General features: G+C 40.3%; 1 protein-coding gene and 1 pseudogene across 2 annotated transcripts in view; both read right to left on the minus strand.

Moving 5' to 3' along the window:
* CDON (cell adhesion associated, oncogene regulated) overlaps positions 1-23,016 on the minus strand; it is a 116,139-nt gene that overhangs the window by 71,947 nt on the left and 21,176 nt on the right. For both annotated transcript variants that reach the window (XM_037841902.1, XM_037841903.1), the window contains exons 2-3: positions 2,387-2,523; positions 530-802 (exon numbers count right to left, since the gene is read on the minus strand). In XM_037841902.1, coding sequence (XP_037697830.1) covers positions 530-802; positions 2,387-2,462 — 349 coding nt within the window. In that variant the 5' untranslated portion in view covers positions 2,463-2,523. The remainder of the gene's footprint in view (positions 1-529; positions 803-2,386; positions 2,524-23,016) is intronic.
* LOC119538757 lies at positions 20,797-22,079 on the minus strand (annotated as a pseudogene).

A 23,016-nucleotide genomic window follows, 5' to 3' on the forward strand; every position in this document is an offset into this window, starting at 1 on the left:
ACACACACGCAAAAAACACTCATTCCAGATTTTCCATAAGTTCAATGCTCAACATTCCTTTCTTTATAGTCAGGTTTTTTTTTCCTGCTTCTTCAGCCCGGTTTTAATTACATAAATTAAAATCATCCAGTTATCAAGGCAAATAAACAATCAGATGTGAAAGAAAGATAAAAAAACTGCCCAAAATAACTTTAACTAGGTGTCAGAAAGGACAGTTTTGTTGTTGTTGACATTAAGGACTTTCAAAAACTTACAAAGAAATTATTCAGAATTCACATTAGAAAACTGTCCTAACTGTAACTTAAAAAAAAAAAAAATTTGTTTCCATACCCTTGTTACAGGTGAAGACACTAGGCTTGAAACCACAAGGTTTAAGTACATTTCCTCAAGTTGTGCATATGGAAAGAGTCGGGGCTGGGATGAGAACTCCTATGTGTGACTGACTGCAAAGCCCATGCTCTTCCCTCTACTCAAAAATGCAATTACTAACATTAATTTCGGGGGGGGGGGGGCACAAAATTACACTCACCTGCAGGAGATATTGTTGCAGGACCACTCACAATTGCACCGATGCTGTTGTTGGCGATGCACTGGTAGGAACCCGAGAGGAAGGGGTTAAGAGAGAGAATGGTCAAAGTCCCCTGATGAATCTTAATCTCTTCCATGTTTCTATCCAGTCTTTTTCCATTAAACAACCATGAGATATGAGCAGTCACTGGTTTAGCAGAACAATGTAGTACTATGGGTCCTCCAAGTTTCTGGACAGCAGAGAGTGGCTCAGAAATAAAATAAGGTGGCAAGTCTACAAGGTAGCATTCCCCATGTGTAAGGAGGGGGACAGGCAGTGGGAGAGGGAAAGGGAGGGAGGGAACGAGGGATGGAGGGAAGGAGGGAAAAAGAGACAGAAGAATATATTAAACATAGTTCACCTGAACCCCATGGAACTAAAGGCAATGTCTTATTTTATCTATACATTACAGTTCTTGCGCTTGAAAAAGTTCTAGCCACATTGTTATAGTCCATTTTGGGAATAAAAAAAAAAAAAAAAAAAACATTATCAGCCCAGGACTTCACAATTAGAGGTAAACCAAACAAAATACCAACTCTATTAGTGGGAAATAGACGCTTGTAAGAAATGGGAGTTAAAGATCTGAAAAATTGAAGATGACTTTCAAATTAAAAAAAAAAAATCCTCTCCTATTTTAAACACAGCATTTGACTTACGAGAGCAACTTATTATATAAATAAAGGCTATGGTACTTCTTTACTACTTCCCTTTAATATAAACTAATGCTCAACATGTAGAAAAACGGAAAGTTAGAAAGCCACAGATGAAATGCAATGTCTATCCTTTTCTGGATAGGAGGTTAAATAAGGTAACAAACTACCTTAATATTTTTATTTGATGTTTGAAACAGTTTCATTTGTTGTGTCTATTCCTTCAGGAATTTGGGGAAGGAGGGAAGTTCTTGCACTAAAGTATCAAAATAGATTCCCCAAAGAAAAAGGGAAAGCAGGAATATTGTTAATCTGGCAGAATTCTCAAAAGGAAAAAAAGCAATAAATTGTTGAATCTACTTTTACAGGACATTTAATCAGAATGAGGACTAAGGGAAATACATCTTTGGCTGAACCTGAGGTGGCCGTTTAGCAAAACCGAAACAGAAATAAAATCACTAAATCAGTATGTTTTTCCTTAACAAATCTAATATACCTATACAGTATTTTTAACAAAGATAATAAATACTATTTAATAAACATCACGGTATTTGTATATATCTCATATATATATGTTTATGCAAATATAAAATAAAAAGAAATGTATGTGCACCAGGTATTAGACTTGGTGTTTAAATATACTTTCAACAATAAACACACTGAAGCTTTTCAATAAACCCCAAGTGGCAGATAACAACTTTGGCAAGGTCATGGGACAAAGAGGCAGACCTGGGATTTAAACCAAGTCCTCTCACCTAAAATGAGTCCTATGTCTTTCTAATTCTAAATTTCTCTTTGGTGGTACAATGTAAGCATTTCATTCCTGCTATAATTTCCAAATTCAGAATTTTCATATAGCTGAAATTTGTAATGCATCCTCCTTTTGAATAAAAGCATAATTGAAAAATACTTATTTTTAAGGCAATAAAAGGAATGAATTACCAAGAAATGATGAGAAGGGCTGCAAACGCCCAGAAGCACAACTGAGGCATCTAAGCAAATGACTGTATATTAATAAAGTGTTAAAATAATGTATCCTGTCAAACAAATTTTAGAAATGTATTTAGAAACACTATTATCAGCCAAGTATTGCAGTTGAAATTTGTTTTGCATAGGATAAGCATGAGATAAAGCTTCAATAAAAACCCCACCATTCTTATACACTTACCTGAACTTACAGAGGAACACAGAATCATACAAGTAATACACAGCAGTGTCTGTAAGGATCCAGGATCCGGATGCATAGCTCCAGGTTACAGAGGCAGGCAGGACAGACTTCCAGACCCAAACCCAGGCCTTGACTCACTAAAAAAAAAATAAAACAAAACAAAAACAAGTAACCAACTAAACCACCCAAACTCTTGGAATCTTGAACTGACCAGCCAGTTTTCAGCATGGTGTCTTACCACCTCTTTTGAAAGCTCAACGGAGAGTTAAGTCAAATACAAGGCACTTAAGGGTTCATATCTTTCCAATTCAAACTGATTTCTGCAAGCTAAATTCCGGGTAGGAGGTTCACTCATTCTTCCATGTTTCTAGGGTACCTCTATTACACAGAACTAGCCATTCCCAATGAACACATCCAACTGCCTAGAGTGCGTTTCTATTTGTACATGTCACAAGCATCTAAAGCTCAACACAATGTATTCTTCCTCTATGTTCCCTAAAATAACAACAAAAGCAACAAAATAATAGCTGACACTCATATAGTACTTACTGGTGCCACTCACCATTTAAGTGCTTTTAATCTACCAACTAGTTTGTTCTTCACGACAGCCCTATGAGATGGGCACTACTGGCTTCCCTTTTTTTTTTTTTTTCATTTTTATTGAGATTGTTCAGATACCATACAATTATCCAAAGATCCAAAGTGTACAATCACTTGCCTCTGGGTACCCTCATACAGCTGTGCATTCATCACACTTAATTTTTGTTCAATTTTTAGAAACTTTTCATTACTCCAGACAAGAAATAAAGTGAAAGATGAAAAAAGAAAAAAAGAAAAGGAAACTCTAAACATCCCCTATCCCTAACCAACCCCCCTCAATTGTTGACTCCTAGTATTGATATAGTACGTTTGTTACTGTTTATGGAAAAATGTTGAAATACTACTAACTGTAGTATATAGTTTGTAATAGGTATATAGTTCTTCCCTATATGCCCCTCTATTATTAACTTCTAATTGTACTGTCATACATTTGTTCTGGTTCATGAAGTGATTTCTAGTATTTGTACAGTTGATCATGGACATTGCCCACCATAGGATTCAGTTTTATACATTTCCATCTTTTGACCTCCAACTTTCCTTCTGGTGACATATATGACTCTGAGCTTCCCCTTTCCACTCATTCACACACCATTCGGCGCTGTTAGTTATTCTCACATCTTGCTACCAACACCCCTGTTCATTTCCAAACATTTAAGTTCATCCTAATTGAACATTCTGCTCATACTAAGCAAGAGCATCTACATTTCTTCCACAAGGCAGGAGGGAGAGTCAAAGAAGGTAGAGAGGCAAAAGAAAGAGGAAACAAAAAAAATGACAGCTAGGAAGCAGCAAAAGGAAAAATAACCTTAAATCAAAGTAGAATAAAGAATCAGACAACACCACCAATGTCAAGTGTCTAACATGCCTCCCCTATCCCCCCCTTATCTGTATTCACCTTGGTATATCACCTGTTACATTAAAAGAAGCATGATACAATGATTCTATTAGTTACAGTCTCTAGTTTATACTGATTGCATCCCTCCCCCAATGCCTCCCCATTTTTAACACCTTGCAAGGTTGACATTTGCTTGTTCTCCCTCGTAAAAGAACATATTTGTACATTTTATCACAATTGTTGAATACTCTAGATTTCACCAAGTTACACAGTCCCAGTCTCCATCTTTCCTCCTTTCTTGTGGTGTCTCACATGCTCCCCATCTTTCTCTCTCAACCATATTCATAGTTACCTTTGTTCAGTGTACTTACATTGTTGTGCTACCATCTCCCAAAATTGTGTTCCAAACCACACACTCCTGTCTTCTATCACCCTGTAGTGCTCCCTTTAGTATTTCCTGTAGGGCAGGTGTCTTGTTCACAAAGTCTCTCATTGTCTGTTTGTCAGAAAATATTTTGAGCTCTCCCTCATATTTGAAGGACAGCTTTGCTGGATACAGGATTCTTGGTTGGTGGTTTTTCTCTTTCAGTATCTTAAATATATCACACCACTTCCTTCTTGCCTCCATGGTTTCTGCTGAGAGATCCGCACATAGTCTTATTAAGCTTCCTTTGTATGTAATGGATTGCTTTTCTCTTGCTGCTTTCAGGATTCTCTGTCTTTGACATTTGATAATCCGATTATTAAGTGTCTTGGCGTAGGCCTCTTCATATCTCTTCTGTTTGGAGTACGCTGCGCTTCTTGGATCTGTAATTTTATGTCTTTCATAAGAGATGGGAAATTTTCATTAATTATTTCTCTATTATTGCTTCTGCCCCCTTTCCCTTCTCTTCTCCTTCTGGGACACCACTGATATGTACATCATTGTACTTTGTTTCATCCTTGAGTTCCCGGAGACGTTGCTCATATTTTTTTATTCTTTTCTCCATCTGCTCCTTTGCGTGTAGGCTTTCAGGTGTTTTGTTCTCCAGTTCCTGAGTGTTTCCTTCTGCCTCTTGAGATCTGCTGTTGTATGTTTCCATTGTGTCTTTTGTCTCTTGTGTTGTGCCTTTCATTTCCATAGATTCTACTAGGTTTTTTGAACTTTTGATTTCTGCCATATACATGTCCAGTGCTTCCTTTACAGCCTCTATCTCTTTTGCAATATCTTCTCTAAACTTTTTGAATTGATTTAGCATTAGTTGTTTAAATTCCTGTATCTCAGTTGAAGTGTACGTTTGTTCCTTTCACTGGGCCATAACTTTTTCGTAGTGTAGGTTGTAATTTTCTGTTGTCTAGGCATGGTTTCCTTGGTTATCCAAATCAGGTTTTCCCAGACCAGAACAGGCTCAGGTCCCAGAGGGAAGAAATGTTCAGTATCTGGTTTCCCTGAGGGTGTGTCTTAGAAAATTGCTCCACCCTTTGATGCCTCAGGTCACTGTGCTTTTCTGCCCAGCAGGTGATGCCTGTTAGCCTATAATTCTTGACTGGTGTGAGGAGGTATGGCCTTGTTCCCACAGGCTCTGGGGTCTGGTTCTGAATGGCAAGGGCCCCACCCCTTTCCTCCTAGAGAAGACAGAGCCCCCAGGTGGAGGTCATTAGCATTTCAATGGTCTCGCTCTCTGCTTGTGGTGTCTCCACCCTTCCCAGAGTCACAGCCCTGGAAACTGAAAATGACTGGGGCTTTCTCCACTGAGCCAAAAAAGAAACAGATAGTCCCCTTCAGACCCAGTCCAAGGCGACCCTCCAGCTCTCCCAGGTCAGTCGTCACCCAAAGCCTCTGTCTGTTTTTTGGGGCTGCGTACCTGTAGTGAGCAGTTCATACTCGCTACTTAAAACCCCAGTTGGAGCTCAGCTGAGCTGTATTCGCTTGCTGGGAGAGAGCTTCTCTGTGGCACCACGTGGCTCCACAGCACGGGCTATGGGGGAGGGGGTCTCCCAACCTGGTTCCGCAGGTTTTACTTACAGATTTTATGCTGTGTTCTCGGGCATTCCTCCCAATTCAGGTTGGTGTATGATGAATGGATGGTTTCATTTGCCCCCCCGCAGTTATTCTGGATTATTTACTAGTTGTTTCTGGTTTTTTGTAGTTGTTCCAGGGGGACTACTTAGCTTCCACTCCTCTCTATGCCGCCATCTTGCCCGAGTCCCCCCTGGCTTCCCTTTTTTGACAGGGCTCTCAGGCTCATGGAAGACTGCTCCACACAGGGAGAAGACCACATGTGCAGCCAGCACTGGGGCAGAGCTCAGGTGAGAGAGGCTTGAGCCAGGAAATGCGGGAGGAAGTCTGAGAGGAAGGGGGAGCAGATCCTATCCAGCTCCGAAGGCAATGGTAAGGTATTAACTTTTTTCTAATTTTTGGAATGTATGTATGTATGTGATGGCAAGCCCTTTAGAAGACTTAGAGAAGAGGAATGATGTCATCTGATATATGCTATTAAAAAAAAAATCACTGGCTGGTAGAGAACAGACTGAAGTGGGGCAGGAGTGAAAGCAGAGAGAACAATTAGGAGGCTTTATAATCACTCAGGAGAGAGATCGGGTGATGAGTCAGACCAGCTGAGTTCACTGTGGAGGTGGTGAAAAGTGATTGGATTCCAAATATATTCTGAAGGTAGAGTCAACAGGCCTTGCCGACGGCTTGGGAATGGAGCATGAGATGGAGAGATGTGTCAAGGATAACTCCTGTTTTAGGTCTAAGAGAATGATGGATAGCTCTATATGCTGAAATGGGGAAGACTGGGGGGGGGGGGGGTTCTGGTTTGCTAATGCTGCTGTTATGCAAAATACCAGAAATGGATTGGCTTTTATAAAGGGGCTTTATCAGGTTACAAATTTACAGTTCTAAGGCCATAAAAGTGTCCAAACTAAGGCATCAACAAGAGGATACCTTCACTGAAGAAAGGCCAATGGCGTCCAGAACACCACTGTCAGCTGGGAAGGCACATGGCTGGCATCTGCTGGTCCTTTGCTCCTGTTTTCAAAATGGCTTTCTCCAAAATGTCTCTGGGCTGCTGTCTCTCTTAGCTTCTCTCAGTCCTCTGCTTGGTTCTCCTGGGGCATTTCTCTCTAAGCATCTGGGAATCCTCTCTTAGCTTCTCCAGGGCAAACTCAGGGCTTCATCTTTTAGCTTAGCATCTCCCAATGTCTTTCTGTTTGCATCTCCCAGTGTCTGCAAACATCTGTGTTTGTGGTGGTTCTTAGTTTCTCTCCAAAATGTCTTTCTCAGCTTCTCTGAGCTCCTTCTCTATGTGAGCTCCCTTAAAGGATTCCAGGGATCTAAGTAAGGACAACCCAGAATGGGCGGGGTCACACCTCCATGGAAATAATTTAATCAAAGGTCTCATCTGCAATTGGGTAAGTCACATCTCCATGGAAACAATCAAAAGTCTCCACCCAACAGATTGGATTAAGAGATCATGGCTCTTCTGGGGTCCATAACAGTTTCAAACCAGCACAGGAAGACAGACTAAAGAGGTGGGGAATGGACAACGGTTCTCTTTGTGCCAAGGTGAGTTTGAGGTGTCAGGCATCCAAGTGCTGCTGTCAAGTCTGTAGGTGTGAGGTCAAGCCAGAGCTGGAAATGTAGATTTTAGACCTAAAATCTACCTAAGCAGTGGGTGAGCTCTCTCTAAGGCAAAATGGAGCTAGAGCTGGGGAGAGACCAAGCCCAAGCCAGGGGTAGCCCAGCCTTTAGAGACTGAATAGAACAGAAGGACTAGCAATGGAGAGGAAGGAGCAGCAGTTGATGAAACAGGACTCCAGGGGAAGGCAGTGTCCAGGGAGAGAAATGAAAAACATTTCTAGAAGAAAGGCATGATCAACTGTCTCAAACAGTGCTGAGAAGTGGAGTAAGAGGAGACATCAACAAATGGCAGAATTGAGATCACTGGTGATACTGACAAGAGTGGGTTCAGTGGAGGAGAAGAAACTAAAGGGTGGGCTCAGGATGGAATGGGAAGGGAGCAGGTAAGGATGGTGCCTTCCAGGCTTATGCTATAAAAGGGCAGCAATCAACAACACCACACATGCCCTCCTCCAGCTCTGCTTTGTTTTCTCCTCTGCACCTTGGAAACAGGATGATCGCTATCCTCATTACTCTGTTCTGTAATTGAGCTGGTTACATAGTGAGTTCCTCATTGAGAGCAGGTGTGGCATCATATTCAACTTTGTGAAATTCGAATGCCTAACAAAAAGTAGGCACTTAATAAATGTTTCTTAAAAGGAACCTTCATATAATGCAACTCCTGGATGTACCTTAAAGACTGGTATTTAATGAGACCGTCCATCTCATCTGAATTCAGTGTATTCAAGATACTACAGAATTTTATTCCTTCATTCATTTACTCATCCATATGATAAAAGATCAACAAAAATACCATTAGGTGCCTACAACACGCCAGACACCATGCTAGGCTAGAGTGGTTACTGTGGCTGCAAATTCTCTCCCACACTCCTCCTCGGCCAGGGCTGGACGGAGCATCTGTGGCCATGAAGCACAATAAAATGCAACAGCAGGGCTACATTAACGACCTCTAGAAGGCAGGATTTTATGTGCAGATTCCTTTATCTCGAAGAAAGTTAACTCTAAGCTTTGGTAATACAAAGCAAAGCACCATAAACATAGCTGTTAATAAATCAGATCGTACTTCCCAGGATCTGTTCATCTCCTTTATGCCAGGTACTCCAAAATCTAAAAGTCGTAAACTGAAGTTCATCTAGATCACGGAATGCCAGCTCATGGTCTGCCTTTTAGATTTTTTTTGTGATGACTTCTTTTTAAAAGTGGGAAGGGATCACTCAGTTGGTAGAGGGGGCCAGTTATGTGAATACTGATCCGGTTCATTTGAATTCTCACTTGGTTCAAGGCTAAGAAGTGCCACAGCCACTGGAAAACACCAGAAGGCAAAGTAAACATTCAAGTGACTTGTTAACAACAGACAGTCCCCTAAGAGAGTGAGGACAAGGAGGATGGGTTCTTCCTTTTGCCAAACCTTTCCTCAACTATTTATTTATGAAAAAGAAGTGAAAAAAACACAGAGAGTCCATTTAACCCTAGCACATTGATCTACCAAGTTCCTGGACAGCTGTCCTTTACAGTTTCACAGCTCATTGTTGCTGTGATAAATACCATCACATGGCAATCTCCTTTATTAATTCTATATATGTCTATCAACCAACTCTTAACACCCTCTCAGCTGATTTTGGAGGGGAGCATGAATCTATGGCCTTAGGCCTTTATAAATATCTGTTGTCCTGGTTTATATTTACCCGTGGCAAGCTTGTGCAGGTGTTAGAGAACTGTGACAATGAGAATAAGGACAATGAGAATAGTGGACTGTGGGTCAGGGAGTTAGAAATTATAATCAAAAGCCACCAGTGTCACTCCTGGCCCAATCTCACAAATAAACATCACTGACCACAAAACAGTTAGATGATATTATATGAATAAATGAGTACATCATTAGCACCATGGAAAATTCTTCAATGCGATGTCATCTTCATAAGTACTATGTTTGTCAAAAAAGGAAACCCTTGGTGAAATTAGTGTTATTGCTGTCTGACCAGCAAGTTATTGGAAAACCAAAACCAAACATAATTTCCCCGGCATTGCCCCAGCAAATGAACGATCTTGCTTGCCAAATTTACCACAAATGAACAAGTCTCCTGCCATCTTCTTACATACCAGTCAGTGACCTTAATATGCATATCACCTTTCTCACCCACAAAGGTTGGCCTTGGCAAGGGTGACAAAAGCCCTTAATTTCCTGTGTACCAACGCGGTTATCCCATCCTCCTCTTAGCCTCTCTTCTGATCTGGAGACACTGGGCAGCAGAGAAAAGGCCCCCAGAAAGAGCACAGCTGGCCCACCACACACCACACGTTACTTTGACATATGACCTCTTTTCTAGCAAAAGTAACATCCAAATGTTCTCATCCAAAAATTAAAAAGAATAATTCTGGTTTAAATCCTATCACATACAATAGAATTCTGATTAAAATTACATTGTCATTTTTTAGACTCAGTGTCTCTCATTTAGAAATTTTTGAAGCACCCAGTGTTATTAACATAATGCCTAGTATTATCCCTAACAAAATATTCAGGTATTTTTCATGTACTCTACAATGAATATATTACTTTCACAAAGAGAAAATTAACAGGAAGTTTCTACAATACTCATGGCAAAAAATCTTAAATAGTCATCATAGAAAATGTAGAAAATACTAAAACATATAAAAAAGAAAGCAAACATGGCAAGCCCACCACCTAAAGATAATACATCAATACTCTGATGTATTTCCTTCTGATTTTAGATAATACGTAATTATTTATATAACTGATACCATAACATAGATGTAATACAGTGTTATTCATTGAATATCTCATGATCATTTTTCCTAATTAAAATTCTTCATAAACATAATTTGTTGGAGAATCAGATAAATTATATTGAGTTACTGAGAATAAAAATGGTGAAAATATTAATACTCAACTTAGCTGTTGTAAAGATTTAATAAGACAATATATGTAGAGTGTTAATGTTTTTTCTTCCTTCATAATTTAAAATACTATTTCAAATTTGAAAACAAAAAACAAAAAACAAAAAACCTAATTTGTAACAGCTCCAAATACTTCATTGAATGGATATACTTTATTTAACCATTCCCTTTTGGATAGTTAGGCTATTTTCCTTACTTACATACGTATGTATATATGTATATATGTGTTTTTTGCTATTACAGATAATGCTATGACTATCTCTGTCCATGAATATTTAACCACTCTTCTAACTTTGTCCTTAGTATAGATTTTTAGAAGCAGACTTATCGGGCCAAGAAGTATAAATGTTTTTAAGACTATTGATCTGTATTGTCAAGTTGTTTTCCAAAAAGAGAGCACTGTGGCTGAGAGATTTCAAATGGAGCTAAGAGGTCACTCTGGTGGACAGTCTTATGCACTATATAGATAACACCTCTTAGGTTTTAATGTATTGGAATAGCTGGAAGTAAATACCTGAAACTACCAAACTCCAATCCAGTAGTCTGGACTTCTGAAGACGATTATATAATAATGTAGATTACAAGGGATGACAGTGTGATTGTGAAAACCTTGTGGATACACTCCCTTTATCTAGTGTATGGATGGATGAGTAGAAAAATGGGGATAAAAACTAAATGACAAATAGGGTGGGATGGGGGTATGGTTTGGGTGTTCTTTTTTTACTTTTATTTTTTATTCTTATTCTGATTCTTTCTGATGTAAGGAAAATGTTCAGAAATAGATTGTGGTGATGAATGCATAGTGTATGATCGTCCTGTGAACAGCTGATTGTACACCATGGATGACTGCATGGTATGTGAGTATATGTCAATAAAACTAAATTAAAAAAAAAAAAAATGAGAGCACTGATGTACCACTCTATCCACCCCCCACCAGCCCCACAAAACCACCATCGGCACATGAGGGTAGCTCTCCCCTCTCCAGCATGTGGTTCAGCTCCTTCTACTGCGGAAAAGCAAAGCATGGATACAAAACATGAATTTAAGCAATTAATTAAAATACTCGATAGGGCATAGAGCAACTTTCACTATCTAATCTATTAGTAATTTTTCGAACATTCTGAACTTACATAAAAGTACATGCAAAAACAATGGAAGGAAAGGACATCACAGGCCACATCATCTCCAATCTGGTCAATCCCTGAACTTCCAGCTACAAAGAACACCACGGACACAAAACCTCAACTTTTTATCCAAAACCTATGATACAGTAGGCTAGGAGGATCACTGTTGTTGTAATGCTGTGTGGTTTTAACTAACACGCATTTTCGCTTTAAATAAATTTGAATACAAAAATGTCACACTTTATGGGAACATTTACTGGCATTCAAAACATTAATTCCCATTCATTTCAAACATTATTCTTCCTTTCCTACTGCTTTTCTTGTCCATATAACATATGTACACATATATACTCCCGAAACAACTACAGGCAGGAAACTAACCCAAGGGGCTGGATTTTACCGATATCAACTTACTATTAGACTATCGCTAAGACCAATCAATACCCTATGTGCAAAATGGAACTGTTAAGGCTTATCTCCTGCATGGTCTCAGAAGGAATTAACATGTCCACAAGGAACTTCCTCTACCTCCTTCACATCTTCAGATGGAGTCAAGGGCCAACACAATTCGTGTTTACAGTGTAGTTCTGAGTGGCTAAATAAGCACCAGAGAAGATGCTGATCTCTTTGCTCCAGGGAAAGCACCTGGGCTTACAGGCAACTCAAGGGACCCCCCCACCCACCCACCCCGCAAAAAATACACACACACCAGCTAAGCGTAATTCCTCATTTAACATACAAACGAAGGAAGAATTCTTTATGCTGTAAAAATCTTTGGAGGGCTCCCCAGTTATGAATAGTGTGTGTTGCTCCTGAGACTTGTCCTGACTCTACTGGTATTTTCTAAATTATGTTCTTTAAGCCTTTCCCTCAATCTACATAGAAAGCAATTTGTGGTGTATAACATATTGTACTTTATATGCCATTCCAGGCTTAGGAACATTTCTGTTGGCAAAAGGAAGAAAAAGGTATGCCTCATCTTAGAATAAGAAAGGAAATACTTTGCTAATGTTTACTTAACTTACTGTTCAGGTTGTGAACTTATTGCTTTTATAACCCCTTTTCAACATGCTGCCAGAATAATCCTTTGGGAAAAGTCTTTCCTGAATTTCTAGATTTGATTTCTTTGTTTCTGAGGCAATGCTTTTGCTTTCGTAGGAATGATCAAGCCTGCCTTCCTGAATTAGTCCCCTCCCTAGATTTCTATATCAAACTAACTCTTAGTTTTCTTAAAGGCCTGTGACTAACTGTGATTAATTTGTGAGCAAAAACACTTGGCTTTGGGATCAGCATAAGTTTTCAAAATAGGAAATTCTTTTAAGTTAGTCTCCTTTTTAATGGACTCTCATTCTGCATGAAACATAGTAATTTCCTTCTAAAAAAAACCACAATGATCCTTATAGTCAAACCATCTATTTCAAAATAGGCTATTTATCAGCTGTTGAGAAAAACAGAGATGTCTGTAGGCACTAAACAAAGAAAGAGTAAAACATGCCTACGTAAAAATTCTTGATTAAGGACTATCAAGACTAATTCAGTATAATTTCAATTAGGGAAGCAAAATATACAATATGCTTTCCTTAACCCATTGAACTACCTTGATCTTTCTCTCATCCAACTTAAGACAGAAAAATACATCAGTTGAACAATGAAAACAGAGTCATATAATTAATAAACAATTATCACTTACATGAATTGTTTTTCTCATTCTGAATATTTAAATAATTTAACTAAGAAGCTAACGACATCACTTCCTACACAAACTTCTCAAAGAATCCTACTTTTTCAAGGAAGTATTCCTTCAATAAGTCATTTAATATATAGTGTGTCTACTTTGGGCAAGATCCAATGGAATGAGGAAGGTGTAATCCCTGTAGTAGAGGAACTGAAGCCTATTGAACAAAAGGCGCATGTACACAATTAACTTCAGAATAAAGAAAAATGTCTTAAGGGCAAGGGGGGATAAAAAGTATGAAAAGAGTTCAACACAGAAGAATTCATCTTTTATTCAAAAAAAAAAATACGTGCTGCAGGCCTACTATGTGTTGAGCACTGTGCTACACTGGAAACTCAACCACAGACAAAACAGACATCCAGGCTGCCCCATGAGGTTACAGTCAGGTGACAGAAAGCAGCCACTAGGGCAGCAATTAAAATACAGGCTTCTCTAACATAACGACGATTCAGACAGCAGCTTTTTGCCATAATGGCTCTTGAAAAGTCATACCAGTATTTGGATGACTTCATTCAGTATAACAACTTTCCAACCAGAAACTAAAGAAATGCACTCTAACAAGTAATACTTGGATATTACAGCTTGTGGTGTTTTGCAGCTCTCTATACCCCAGAAAAATATGTTCTTAAATCTAATCCACTCCTGTGGGTGTGAACCCATTGTAAGTACGACCTTTTGAAGAGATTACTTCAGTTATGGTGTAGTCCAACTCAATCAGGATGGGTCTTAATCCTACTACTGGAGTCCTTTAAGCTGAATGAAATTAAGACTGGGAGAAAAAACCACAGAAGCAAGGAGCTGAAAATCAATGGAACCCAGAAGAGAAAGAAGCCAAGAGAGGCCGCCATGTGCATTGCCATGTGACAGAGGCACCCAGGACCAAGGATCACCAGCAATGAGCCCCAGAACACCAGACTTCAGGAATAAAGCATCACCTTGATGATGCTTTGATTTGGACTTTCTTTCCACCTCAAAACCCTGAGCAAATAAATCTCCATTGTTTAACTCCACCCATTTCATGGTATTTGCTTGAGTAGCCTTGGAAACAGAAACACAGCTTCAGGCAAAGATAAATTCACCAATTTACATGAGGGCACCACAGTTATCTGGCCAGAAAATAATCAACAGAAAATGTGAATTACATGCTATGTTTGGATGAACTAAAAACATCTTGCTCTGCATACAGATTCCAAGTGAGAAGGAAGATGGTTAGCATTTTTTATACCACCCCTCTGTCTGGAATGTGTGAGCACCACTTACATGTGTCAAACCTTCTTCTGCGCTAAGGTGTTTCCCTGTGCTATCACAGTGTAGTCTGATTGTAAGACAACTATGATCCTTAAGAAAGACTGCCCGGCTGAAAGTCGATTTCCTGGCTCTCCACCACCTTCCCAAGACTGACTCCTCCCTGGCAACCCTCCTCCTTCACCAGCACCACCATCAAGTCTTCTCTTTCTCCTCTGGTGAACATAACAAACTCATTAGATTATATTTAAGAACAAACTGCATTTACTCACTTTCTAAATATTGTTTATCACTTACACAAATCTGTTTTCATTGTTCAACTGATGTATTTTTCTATCTGTGAAAACTGGCTATCTCCATTAAAATTAACACAAATGTTTTTCACTAAGAGGCAGTGTTCTCAAGAAAAAAAGGTTTTCAGGAATTAAAGTAGTTAAGTGAAGAATGTTAACAACAGACTAAAGCAAGTAGAGGTGCTATAGGGAAAACAGGACAGGCACCCGATCCAGACTTGGAGGGTTGATGAAGACTACTTCGAGGAAACGGTATTAGGTGAAACCAGAAGGATAAGCCTCGGGGATGGTGGGAAGGGAAGCAGAGGCAGGGGTGTTGGTATTCCAAGCAGAAGGAATGAAGAATGTGTGTGCAGAATCAGAAGCAGGGCAACCAGGAAGCAAGGCTGGTCAGCAGAGTGAGAACAGGAGGACCACAAGTAGTGAGAAGTCAGGCTATGGGGGTCAGCACAAGCCAGAGCTTGAAGAACCCCATAAGTGATGTTAAGGAGCTTGGCTTTTATGCTGAGAGGGGAGCACTGATAGCTTTCAGGCAGGCGAGGGGGGTGATCAGACTTGTGCCTGGGGGAAATATTTTCTACCACAATGTGGAGAATGGCTAAAGATAAGAAGACAAGACAGAAGGCGGTTGCAGATGAGTATGGTGACCTGGGCTACAGAAATACCATTGGGGATGAACTTAAAAGATGAACCTTTTTTTATGATATGGACATATTTAAAAAGACACTGGAGAAGAATCGATAAGACTTTGTGTTCCAGTTTACCAATGTTGCCAGAATGCAAAACCCCAGAAATGGATTGGTTTTTATAAAGGGGTTTATTTGGTTACATAGTTACAGTCTTATGGCCATAAAGTGTCTGAGGTAAGACATCAACAGTCGGGTACCTTCACTGGAGGATGGCCAATGGTGTCCAGAAAACCTCTGTTAGCTGGGAAGGCACGTGGCTGGCGTCCGCTTGCTCCCAGGTTGTGTTTCAAAATGGCGTTCCCCAAAATGCCAGTGTTAGCTTCCAACGGCCATCTCTCAGCTACAGCTGCTCTCCCAGCTCCTGTGCATTCTTCAAAGTGTCCCTCTTGGCTGTAGCAAGCTCGCTCCTTCTGTATGAGCTTTACAATGCTCTAGTAAGCTAATCAAGGCCCATGCTGAATGGGCGGGGCTACACCTCCATGGAAATCATCCAATCGGAGTTATCACCTACAGCTGGGCAGGTCACACCTCCATGGAAACACTCAAAGAATTACAATCTAATCAACACTATTATGTCTGCCCACACAAGATTGCATCAAAGATAATGGCGTTTTGGGGGACATAATACATTCAAAGTGGCACACCTGGATAGTGAATAACTGGCAAAAATACACCTCTTTGACAACTTTGGAATCCACTCATCTATCCACTTCTCTGTGTCCCCACTGCTTTGGCTATAAATAAAGAATGAAGGTTGCTGTCCAGGTTTCTGACTTGGACAAGTGAATGGAAGACTGAGCATTTACCAAGACAGGAAACACATGAGAAGCAGCAGAGTTTCTTATTTTTTGCTTGTGGTCCGTTGTTGTTTTGAGGGTGGGGAAGGGAAGGAAGAAAGAGTATCTGAAGGCATGGAGACAATCAGTTGAGTTGGACATAGTGCAACTCTAAGAGGAGGTATGTAGCAGGCAAGAAGAAAGTAGCTGAAAGTTTTTTAAGAGAGATTGGGCTGGCAGGCGGAGATCCTGGAGGCCACAGTGAATGTATGGAACTGTGGACCCCCATAATGGATGGGTGCCTCTGGCTGAATCCTATACAGCTCCTCCTTCAAAATTACCCACATTTATCAAGACTATGATAAAACATTTCAAAAGAAAAAAAAAGGAAAAACAAAAAAAGATATTGTAGGAATGGAATCAAACACTCAGACTTTCTTTAAAAATGAATTTCAATTAAAAACATATATGCGGGGGCCCCTGAGGAGCTGGGGGAAAATGCAGAGATGTTGGGCTTCCTCACCTGGACTGCTGCTAATGTTCTCACAAACACTGAGTACTGGCAGTTTGGTGAGACGAGCCCTCTATCTTGGGACTTGCTCTTATGGAGCTTGTTACTGCAAAGGAGAGGCTAAACCTGCTTATAATTTTGCCTAAGAGTTTCTCCCTGAGTACCTCTTTGTTGCTCAGATGTGGCCCTCTCTCTCTCTAGCTAAGCCAACTCGGCAGGTGATCTCACTGCCCTCCCCACTACGTGGCACCTGACTCTCAGGGGTGTAAATCTCCCTGGATATGACTCCTGGGGGTGAATCTGGACCCGGCATCGTGGGATTGAGAACATCTTCTTGACCAAAAGGGGGATGCGAAATGAAACGAAATGGAGTTTCAGTGGCTGAGAGATTTCAAATGGAGTCAAGAGGTCACTCTGGTGGGCATTCTTATGCACTATATAGATAATACCTTTTAGGTTTTAATATATTGGAATAGCTAGAAGTAAATATCTGAAACTATCAAACTCCAACCCAGTAGGCTGGACTCTTGAAGACGATTGTATAAGAATGTAGCTTACAAGGGGTGACAGTGTGATTGTGAAAGTCTTGTGGATCACACCTTTATCCAGTGTATGGATGGATGAGTAGAAAAATGGGGACAAAACTAAATGAAAAATAGGGTGGGGGGGATGGTTTGAGTGTTCTTTTTCACTTTTATTTTTTATTCTTATTTTCACTTTTTCTGGGACAAGGAAAATGTTCAAAAAATAAATTGGGGTGACAGATGCATAACTATATGATGGTGCTGTGAACAGCTGATTGTACACCATGATGACTGTATGATATGTGAATACATCTCAATAAAACTGAATTTAAAAAAATGAATTTCAAGATGTCATCAGATGTCACACTCGTCTACCTTTCAAAGGTGGTACAGTGTAGGGTGATCCAACATGCTCCTTGAGCTGTTGCCCCGCCTTGTGATCACTAACGCCTTTGGACAGTGGCTGTCCTCATGTTGCCCACATGGGGTCTGGAGAAAATGCGAGCCATGGCTGGCACCCAGCCTGCAGGAGTGAGTGGGGCAGGGGGATAGCCAGGGAGGAGAGGCAAAGAAAGCTCTACCATTAAGTCCAGTTGCAACAAATATGTTATCTAATAGTTACCATGTTAACCTCTGAGGGTTATTCTTGGTTCTTTCAGCTGAGTCCCTGAAAGTACTTGTGTGCAACTGACAATGCTGTATTCTCAGACCTGCCACAAAGCTCTGAGTCAGTAGGATGAACATACAAAGCCTGGAAAAGTAGAGCTGCTGGATATCAAATATCCAGTCTACTGTCAATAACTGGCAGTACTCACTTCTTCCCAGAACACAGACCCCTCAGTTTGAAAGGCAGTTGGCTCTCCACACTACCCATTTTATGAGCACTTAATGACTGCACAATCATTCAGATCAACTTTTAAAAAATATGTTGACACCTACAGACTCCAAAACCTTTCCCCCACTTCTTCCACATCTCAGTCGAGTCACTCGAGCATACAAACTGCTCCACTGCCTGCAAAGGCATTTCCTTTCACTGTGGACAGCCAAAAGCAGAGGAAGAAAATGGAAGTGACTTGGAGTTATGGCACCAAAAAAGCCAAATGAGCAAGGAAATAATCAACTCCCCATGAGCCACTTCAGCTCCAACACAATGAAAAGGGCCTAGGCCTAACCCCAGGAAAGGTCACCAAGATCAAAGGTCACAAGCAGAAAAAGGCAACAGTGAGGGGCTGCCAGCTGCAGTGGGAATCAATGTGGTTGTAATTACACACCAAAGGAGAAGGGGTTTGAAGGGGATCTGAGTTAGGTTCTATTCACAGTATCCGTTTGGCTAAACAAAAAAAAAAAAATCAAGTGCTCCTGTTCCACTATTCCCCCAAGAAGACTGTCTCTTCCCGTCTCTAGAGCACAGGAAACCAAGAATTGCACAGATAAGATAATTCCGGCACCAAAGTGAATTGTACAGGAGCATTACAAAGATTTAAAAGCATAGCTGCATAAAATTCTAAAAAGAGACTTGGGAGAAATTATTAAAAAGACAAAATACAACAAGTTTTAAGGGGATTAGTTTGTAAGTACCAAAGAGTCAACCCCTGCAGCAAATTCAACACTCAGATTTTCAAGTTTGCCAATGGAATTGGCTTCATGAGGAAAAAAATAATAGTTATGGTAACCACAAAACAAACTAAAAGTAAAATTTTAAAGTTTGCTAAGAAATAGCTAAACTTGAACAGACTGACATTGTAAAGATCCACTCAGATATCTGGCTAACCTTCTTTGATGGAGGATAAAGAGGAGAGATTAAGAAAACATTCGAAAAAGACAGCGCTCTGTATGAGGGTTAGGTATACAATTAAGATAGTTGCTACTAAGCCCACAGCTTTGCCTAAACCTTACCAAATGATACAATGAACTAACATTAGATGCACAGCATTACAAAAGATCTACCCTTATGGGGTTTGTTTAGTATTTCATTTTAATAGCAAAGGAAAAAAATCTCAAGGAGAAATTCATTTCCATGAAGTATGTTCTAATATGTACAGTCAAAAGTTTAAGTGATGGCAAATAAGAAAAATTTGGAAAGCTAAGAAAAATGTCTTTGCGGCAAATAAACTTGAATCAGTGCTGGCTGAAAAATGGATCTCTGACATGATGACTTTTATATATTAGGTTACCTGCTGAGTTATGAGTTTCCTAGAGACCTGAAACATATTGACAGTAGCTTCCAAGGACCTTATTCCATCTTTAAACTTGGCTACATAAAATAATTCTATTAGTCTAGATTAACTAGGAGTCCCAGCTTTGTTCAACTGGTGATGGGCATTAGGTCAGATACAGCTTTGTCAGCACTGGCTTAGTACCACAGAAGAGTGGCCATGCCTTGCTAATCAGGCTCTTCAGACCCATTCATAAGCTGACATACAAATCAATCTCAAATTATTATGTAAATCAGTACAGAAACGCCACAGATTGATAAATCTAAAAATAACTTAAAACACTGGCTTGTACTAAGAAAGCTTGTACCCGAGAAAATGTTCAGTCAATGAAAGGCAGTTAAAACAAAAGCAATGATTGGGATACAATGCCCTGAATATCTAGAAATAGAAAGACACATCAATTAAGATCAGGGTACCTTTGTGAAGACAGCATGATATAACATGAAGTTTTACTCCCCTTGGAAGACACCAAGACATTGTTTTTAGCATTAGGTACAGACTGGATACCAGAAATGAAGCAAAGCTCGCTGGAACAAGTCTGTGAAGCTGAATATGCACAAAGCAGCAGCTGCTGCCCTGTGATGTTAAACTGTCCAGAGAAATAATTCAAGGATACAGTGATGTAGAGGATTATACACACACACACACACACAACCACACATATACACACACGCACACAAAACCACACATATACACACACATGCACACGCACTCCTGAAAAAAAAAACAGCAGTAAATAGATCCAACTTGGAAGACAGATAAACTTATTCCAATGATGCCCCTCTGGACAAAGCTTTTCCAAAAATCCTTTAATCATTTTCCATGCCAATGTATAAATCAGGCATGAAAATCATTCTCATTATGTTATGATTACACCTCATTTTTTCCTGGTTTAAACGGGCACCTTTACTGTTTATTTCATACATCATCAGCTTCGTCCCCCTCCTTACCTGCAACTGGAATTTCATCTTGTTTCCATGCCAAGAAGTGAGCTAATCAGAGTAAACCACTTCAAAAACAGAACAAAAAGGCTAACACAACTCACTTTCATTTAACAGGCAAAATATAAACCATGCACACTCTAGAAAGCCAGAATGGTTCAGGCACTAAGAAATTCAAATGGGCTCGAGCAGACTGCAGGCCAACCCTGGAGGGAGGGAAGGAGAGCTGAGATGCAGCTACCTGAGGGTTCCTCGTGTTGTCTCGAGGCCACTAGCTGAACTGTGATTTGGGGGGACATTATAGCTAATGCCAAGCAGAGACTCGGAGACCACAAAGCTGATTTAGGAACTCTGCACAGGAACCAAAAGGCAGGAAAGCACTAAGCATCCACCCCGTGAAGGACTTTATCTTCCAGGAGCTCTAAACTGCCCTGCCCCCAGTGCTCATATCGCTGACTTTATCCTCCGTGTTCCTTTAGGCATAGCAAGTGGCAGTGTCTCTACCACTTCCGTTGATGATGCAGCCCCTGGAAGCGGTTTTAACATCTCATCCGTGAGGGCTTTGGTTCCTCAGGCAAAAGCGTCCCATTAATACCCCCACAGATCCCTTCCGCCCAATCTGCTTAGCCTGACCTATAGCCTCTGCATACTTCTGGCCTCTCTCAGGACCACAGTCCAATTCCATCTGGCTGCAGGTATGCCAGTCTTGTCATTCTCATCAAACTTGTCAGCAGTGACAAAATCAACAGGCAACATTATGTAATCGCCATACCATTCTCAGCTTTGAGCATTGGGTCTTTGATGATCTTGGTCTCCTTCATCAAAAGGGCAGTGCCATCTCCAGGTTGTTGAGCACAACCAATGATCATCTCATATTAGTGATCAACTGAATCTTGTCTGCAACTTTAGCTCTGCCTGGGATGGCCAGGAAGGGTCACTGTGGGCTCTCTAAGGCCTTGGCAAAGTAATTCAGCTCCTTCTTCATCAAGAAGCCACTGGCCTTCCATGGCAGATTGACTCCTAGAATAGAGCTATGGGCTCGGTCAACAGTGCCAAAAGCATCACTGACATGGACATCCCCTGGCTTGTAAAGAGCAGCCCAGAGGCTTCTATTTTGGCTGGTTTGGCTTTACCCTTGTTGTCAGAAGCGTCTTCTCCCTTCTCTCCTTCCTCCACAGGAAAGCTGAGGTTCTCCAGCAGGATCACAGAGCCAACAGCTTTGTCAGCACAGGCTTTCTCCACTTCTGGGCCCACACAGTCCTTGAAAAACAGAACGTCCTTGCCCGGCAAAGATCTGAGTTCTGCAGCAACTGGCTCCAAGGCCTCCTTGCCAGGCATGGGGACGCCATCAGGCCAGCCCAGGTGGCTCGTGAGAACAACTGACTCGGCTCCACTGCCCAAGCGGAACTGGATGCTTGGGACAGCAGCCTTGGGCCTCTCGTTGGTAGGTATCTGGCTGTTCTTCACAGGAACACTGAAGTCCACCATCAGGACAAGCTGTTCCCCCTTCACATCTGCCTGGTCAGAGGCTTAGACAGCAACAAGGGCAGCCAAGGGCACTCACGATGCATGCCGAATGCCACACATAGCACGCCTACACCTAACTTTAACCCCATAAAGTATTAACCCCAACATTACCACTCAATTTAATCATTATGGCCATTTCCAAAATAATCAAGAACACCAAAATCTAAAAAAACTGTGTCAAAACCAGTAAAGATAATTCAAAATTTCTTTGCACAATGACAACACTGTGAGATTAAATATGCAGCTTCCCAAGGTGACCAGCTGGCTACTTTAGAGGCACATTTCTTATTTAAATATATAAATTCTGGTATATTTCCTAAATTTATATTACAACATACTCATATTTCTAATTTATGTAACAACAGTCATACTTTACATTTGTAGAGTAAGTTTATATCCGTTGATATATTTACAAACCCTTATAAGCCTGACTCTTCTTTTAAGGATTTGTCATCATTGGCTTCTATGCATGACGTGAGAGTTGGTGTTTTCCAAGGGCTTTCAAATAAGACCTACAACTTTATTGTCTATACAATGTCATATGGCTAGTTTGGGTCTTAGAATCATAAGAATATTATGGGTTGGGATCCTTAGCTTAATTTTCTAAAATCTCTACATTTATCACATTTTCGAAGTACAGATTATGTAAGGGGTTGTGATCTGCAGCTTAAAAACAACAAAAAATCAGCTTCTTGTTCAATTAAACAACAAATATTTATTGAGCACCTAAATATAAAGGTAACTGGGGAAAAAAAGATGTAGGGGACAGGAGGGATAAAGTAGAATAAGACGCCCTTTCTTCACTTCCTAAAACTCTAAATCTCTGACAACTTTAACTCTTGAGTCATATATAAGGAATAATTTTTTTTTTTTAATTTTGGTAGAAAAAAGGTTCAAAAAGTGACAGGAGCCCTAATTTTTAAAATATATTTAAAACAAAATTATTAGTTGGTAGTCTAAATTAAGGTGAGTATTACTTTTTCCTACAAAATGTTTGTGAGGTGAACATTTACGAACAGTGTGGCTTTGGTTCTGTCTGCAGGGGAAAAAAAGTCTCCAAAATCTTTTCAGCT

The sequence above is a fragment of the Choloepus didactylus genome, chromosome 6 (assembly GCF_015220235.1).
Source record: "Choloepus didactylus isolate mChoDid1 chromosome 6, mChoDid1.pri, whole genome shotgun sequence".
In the NCBI taxonomy this organism is placed as follows: Eukaryota; Metazoa; Chordata; class Mammalia; order Pilosa; family Megalonychidae; genus Choloepus; species Choloepus didactylus.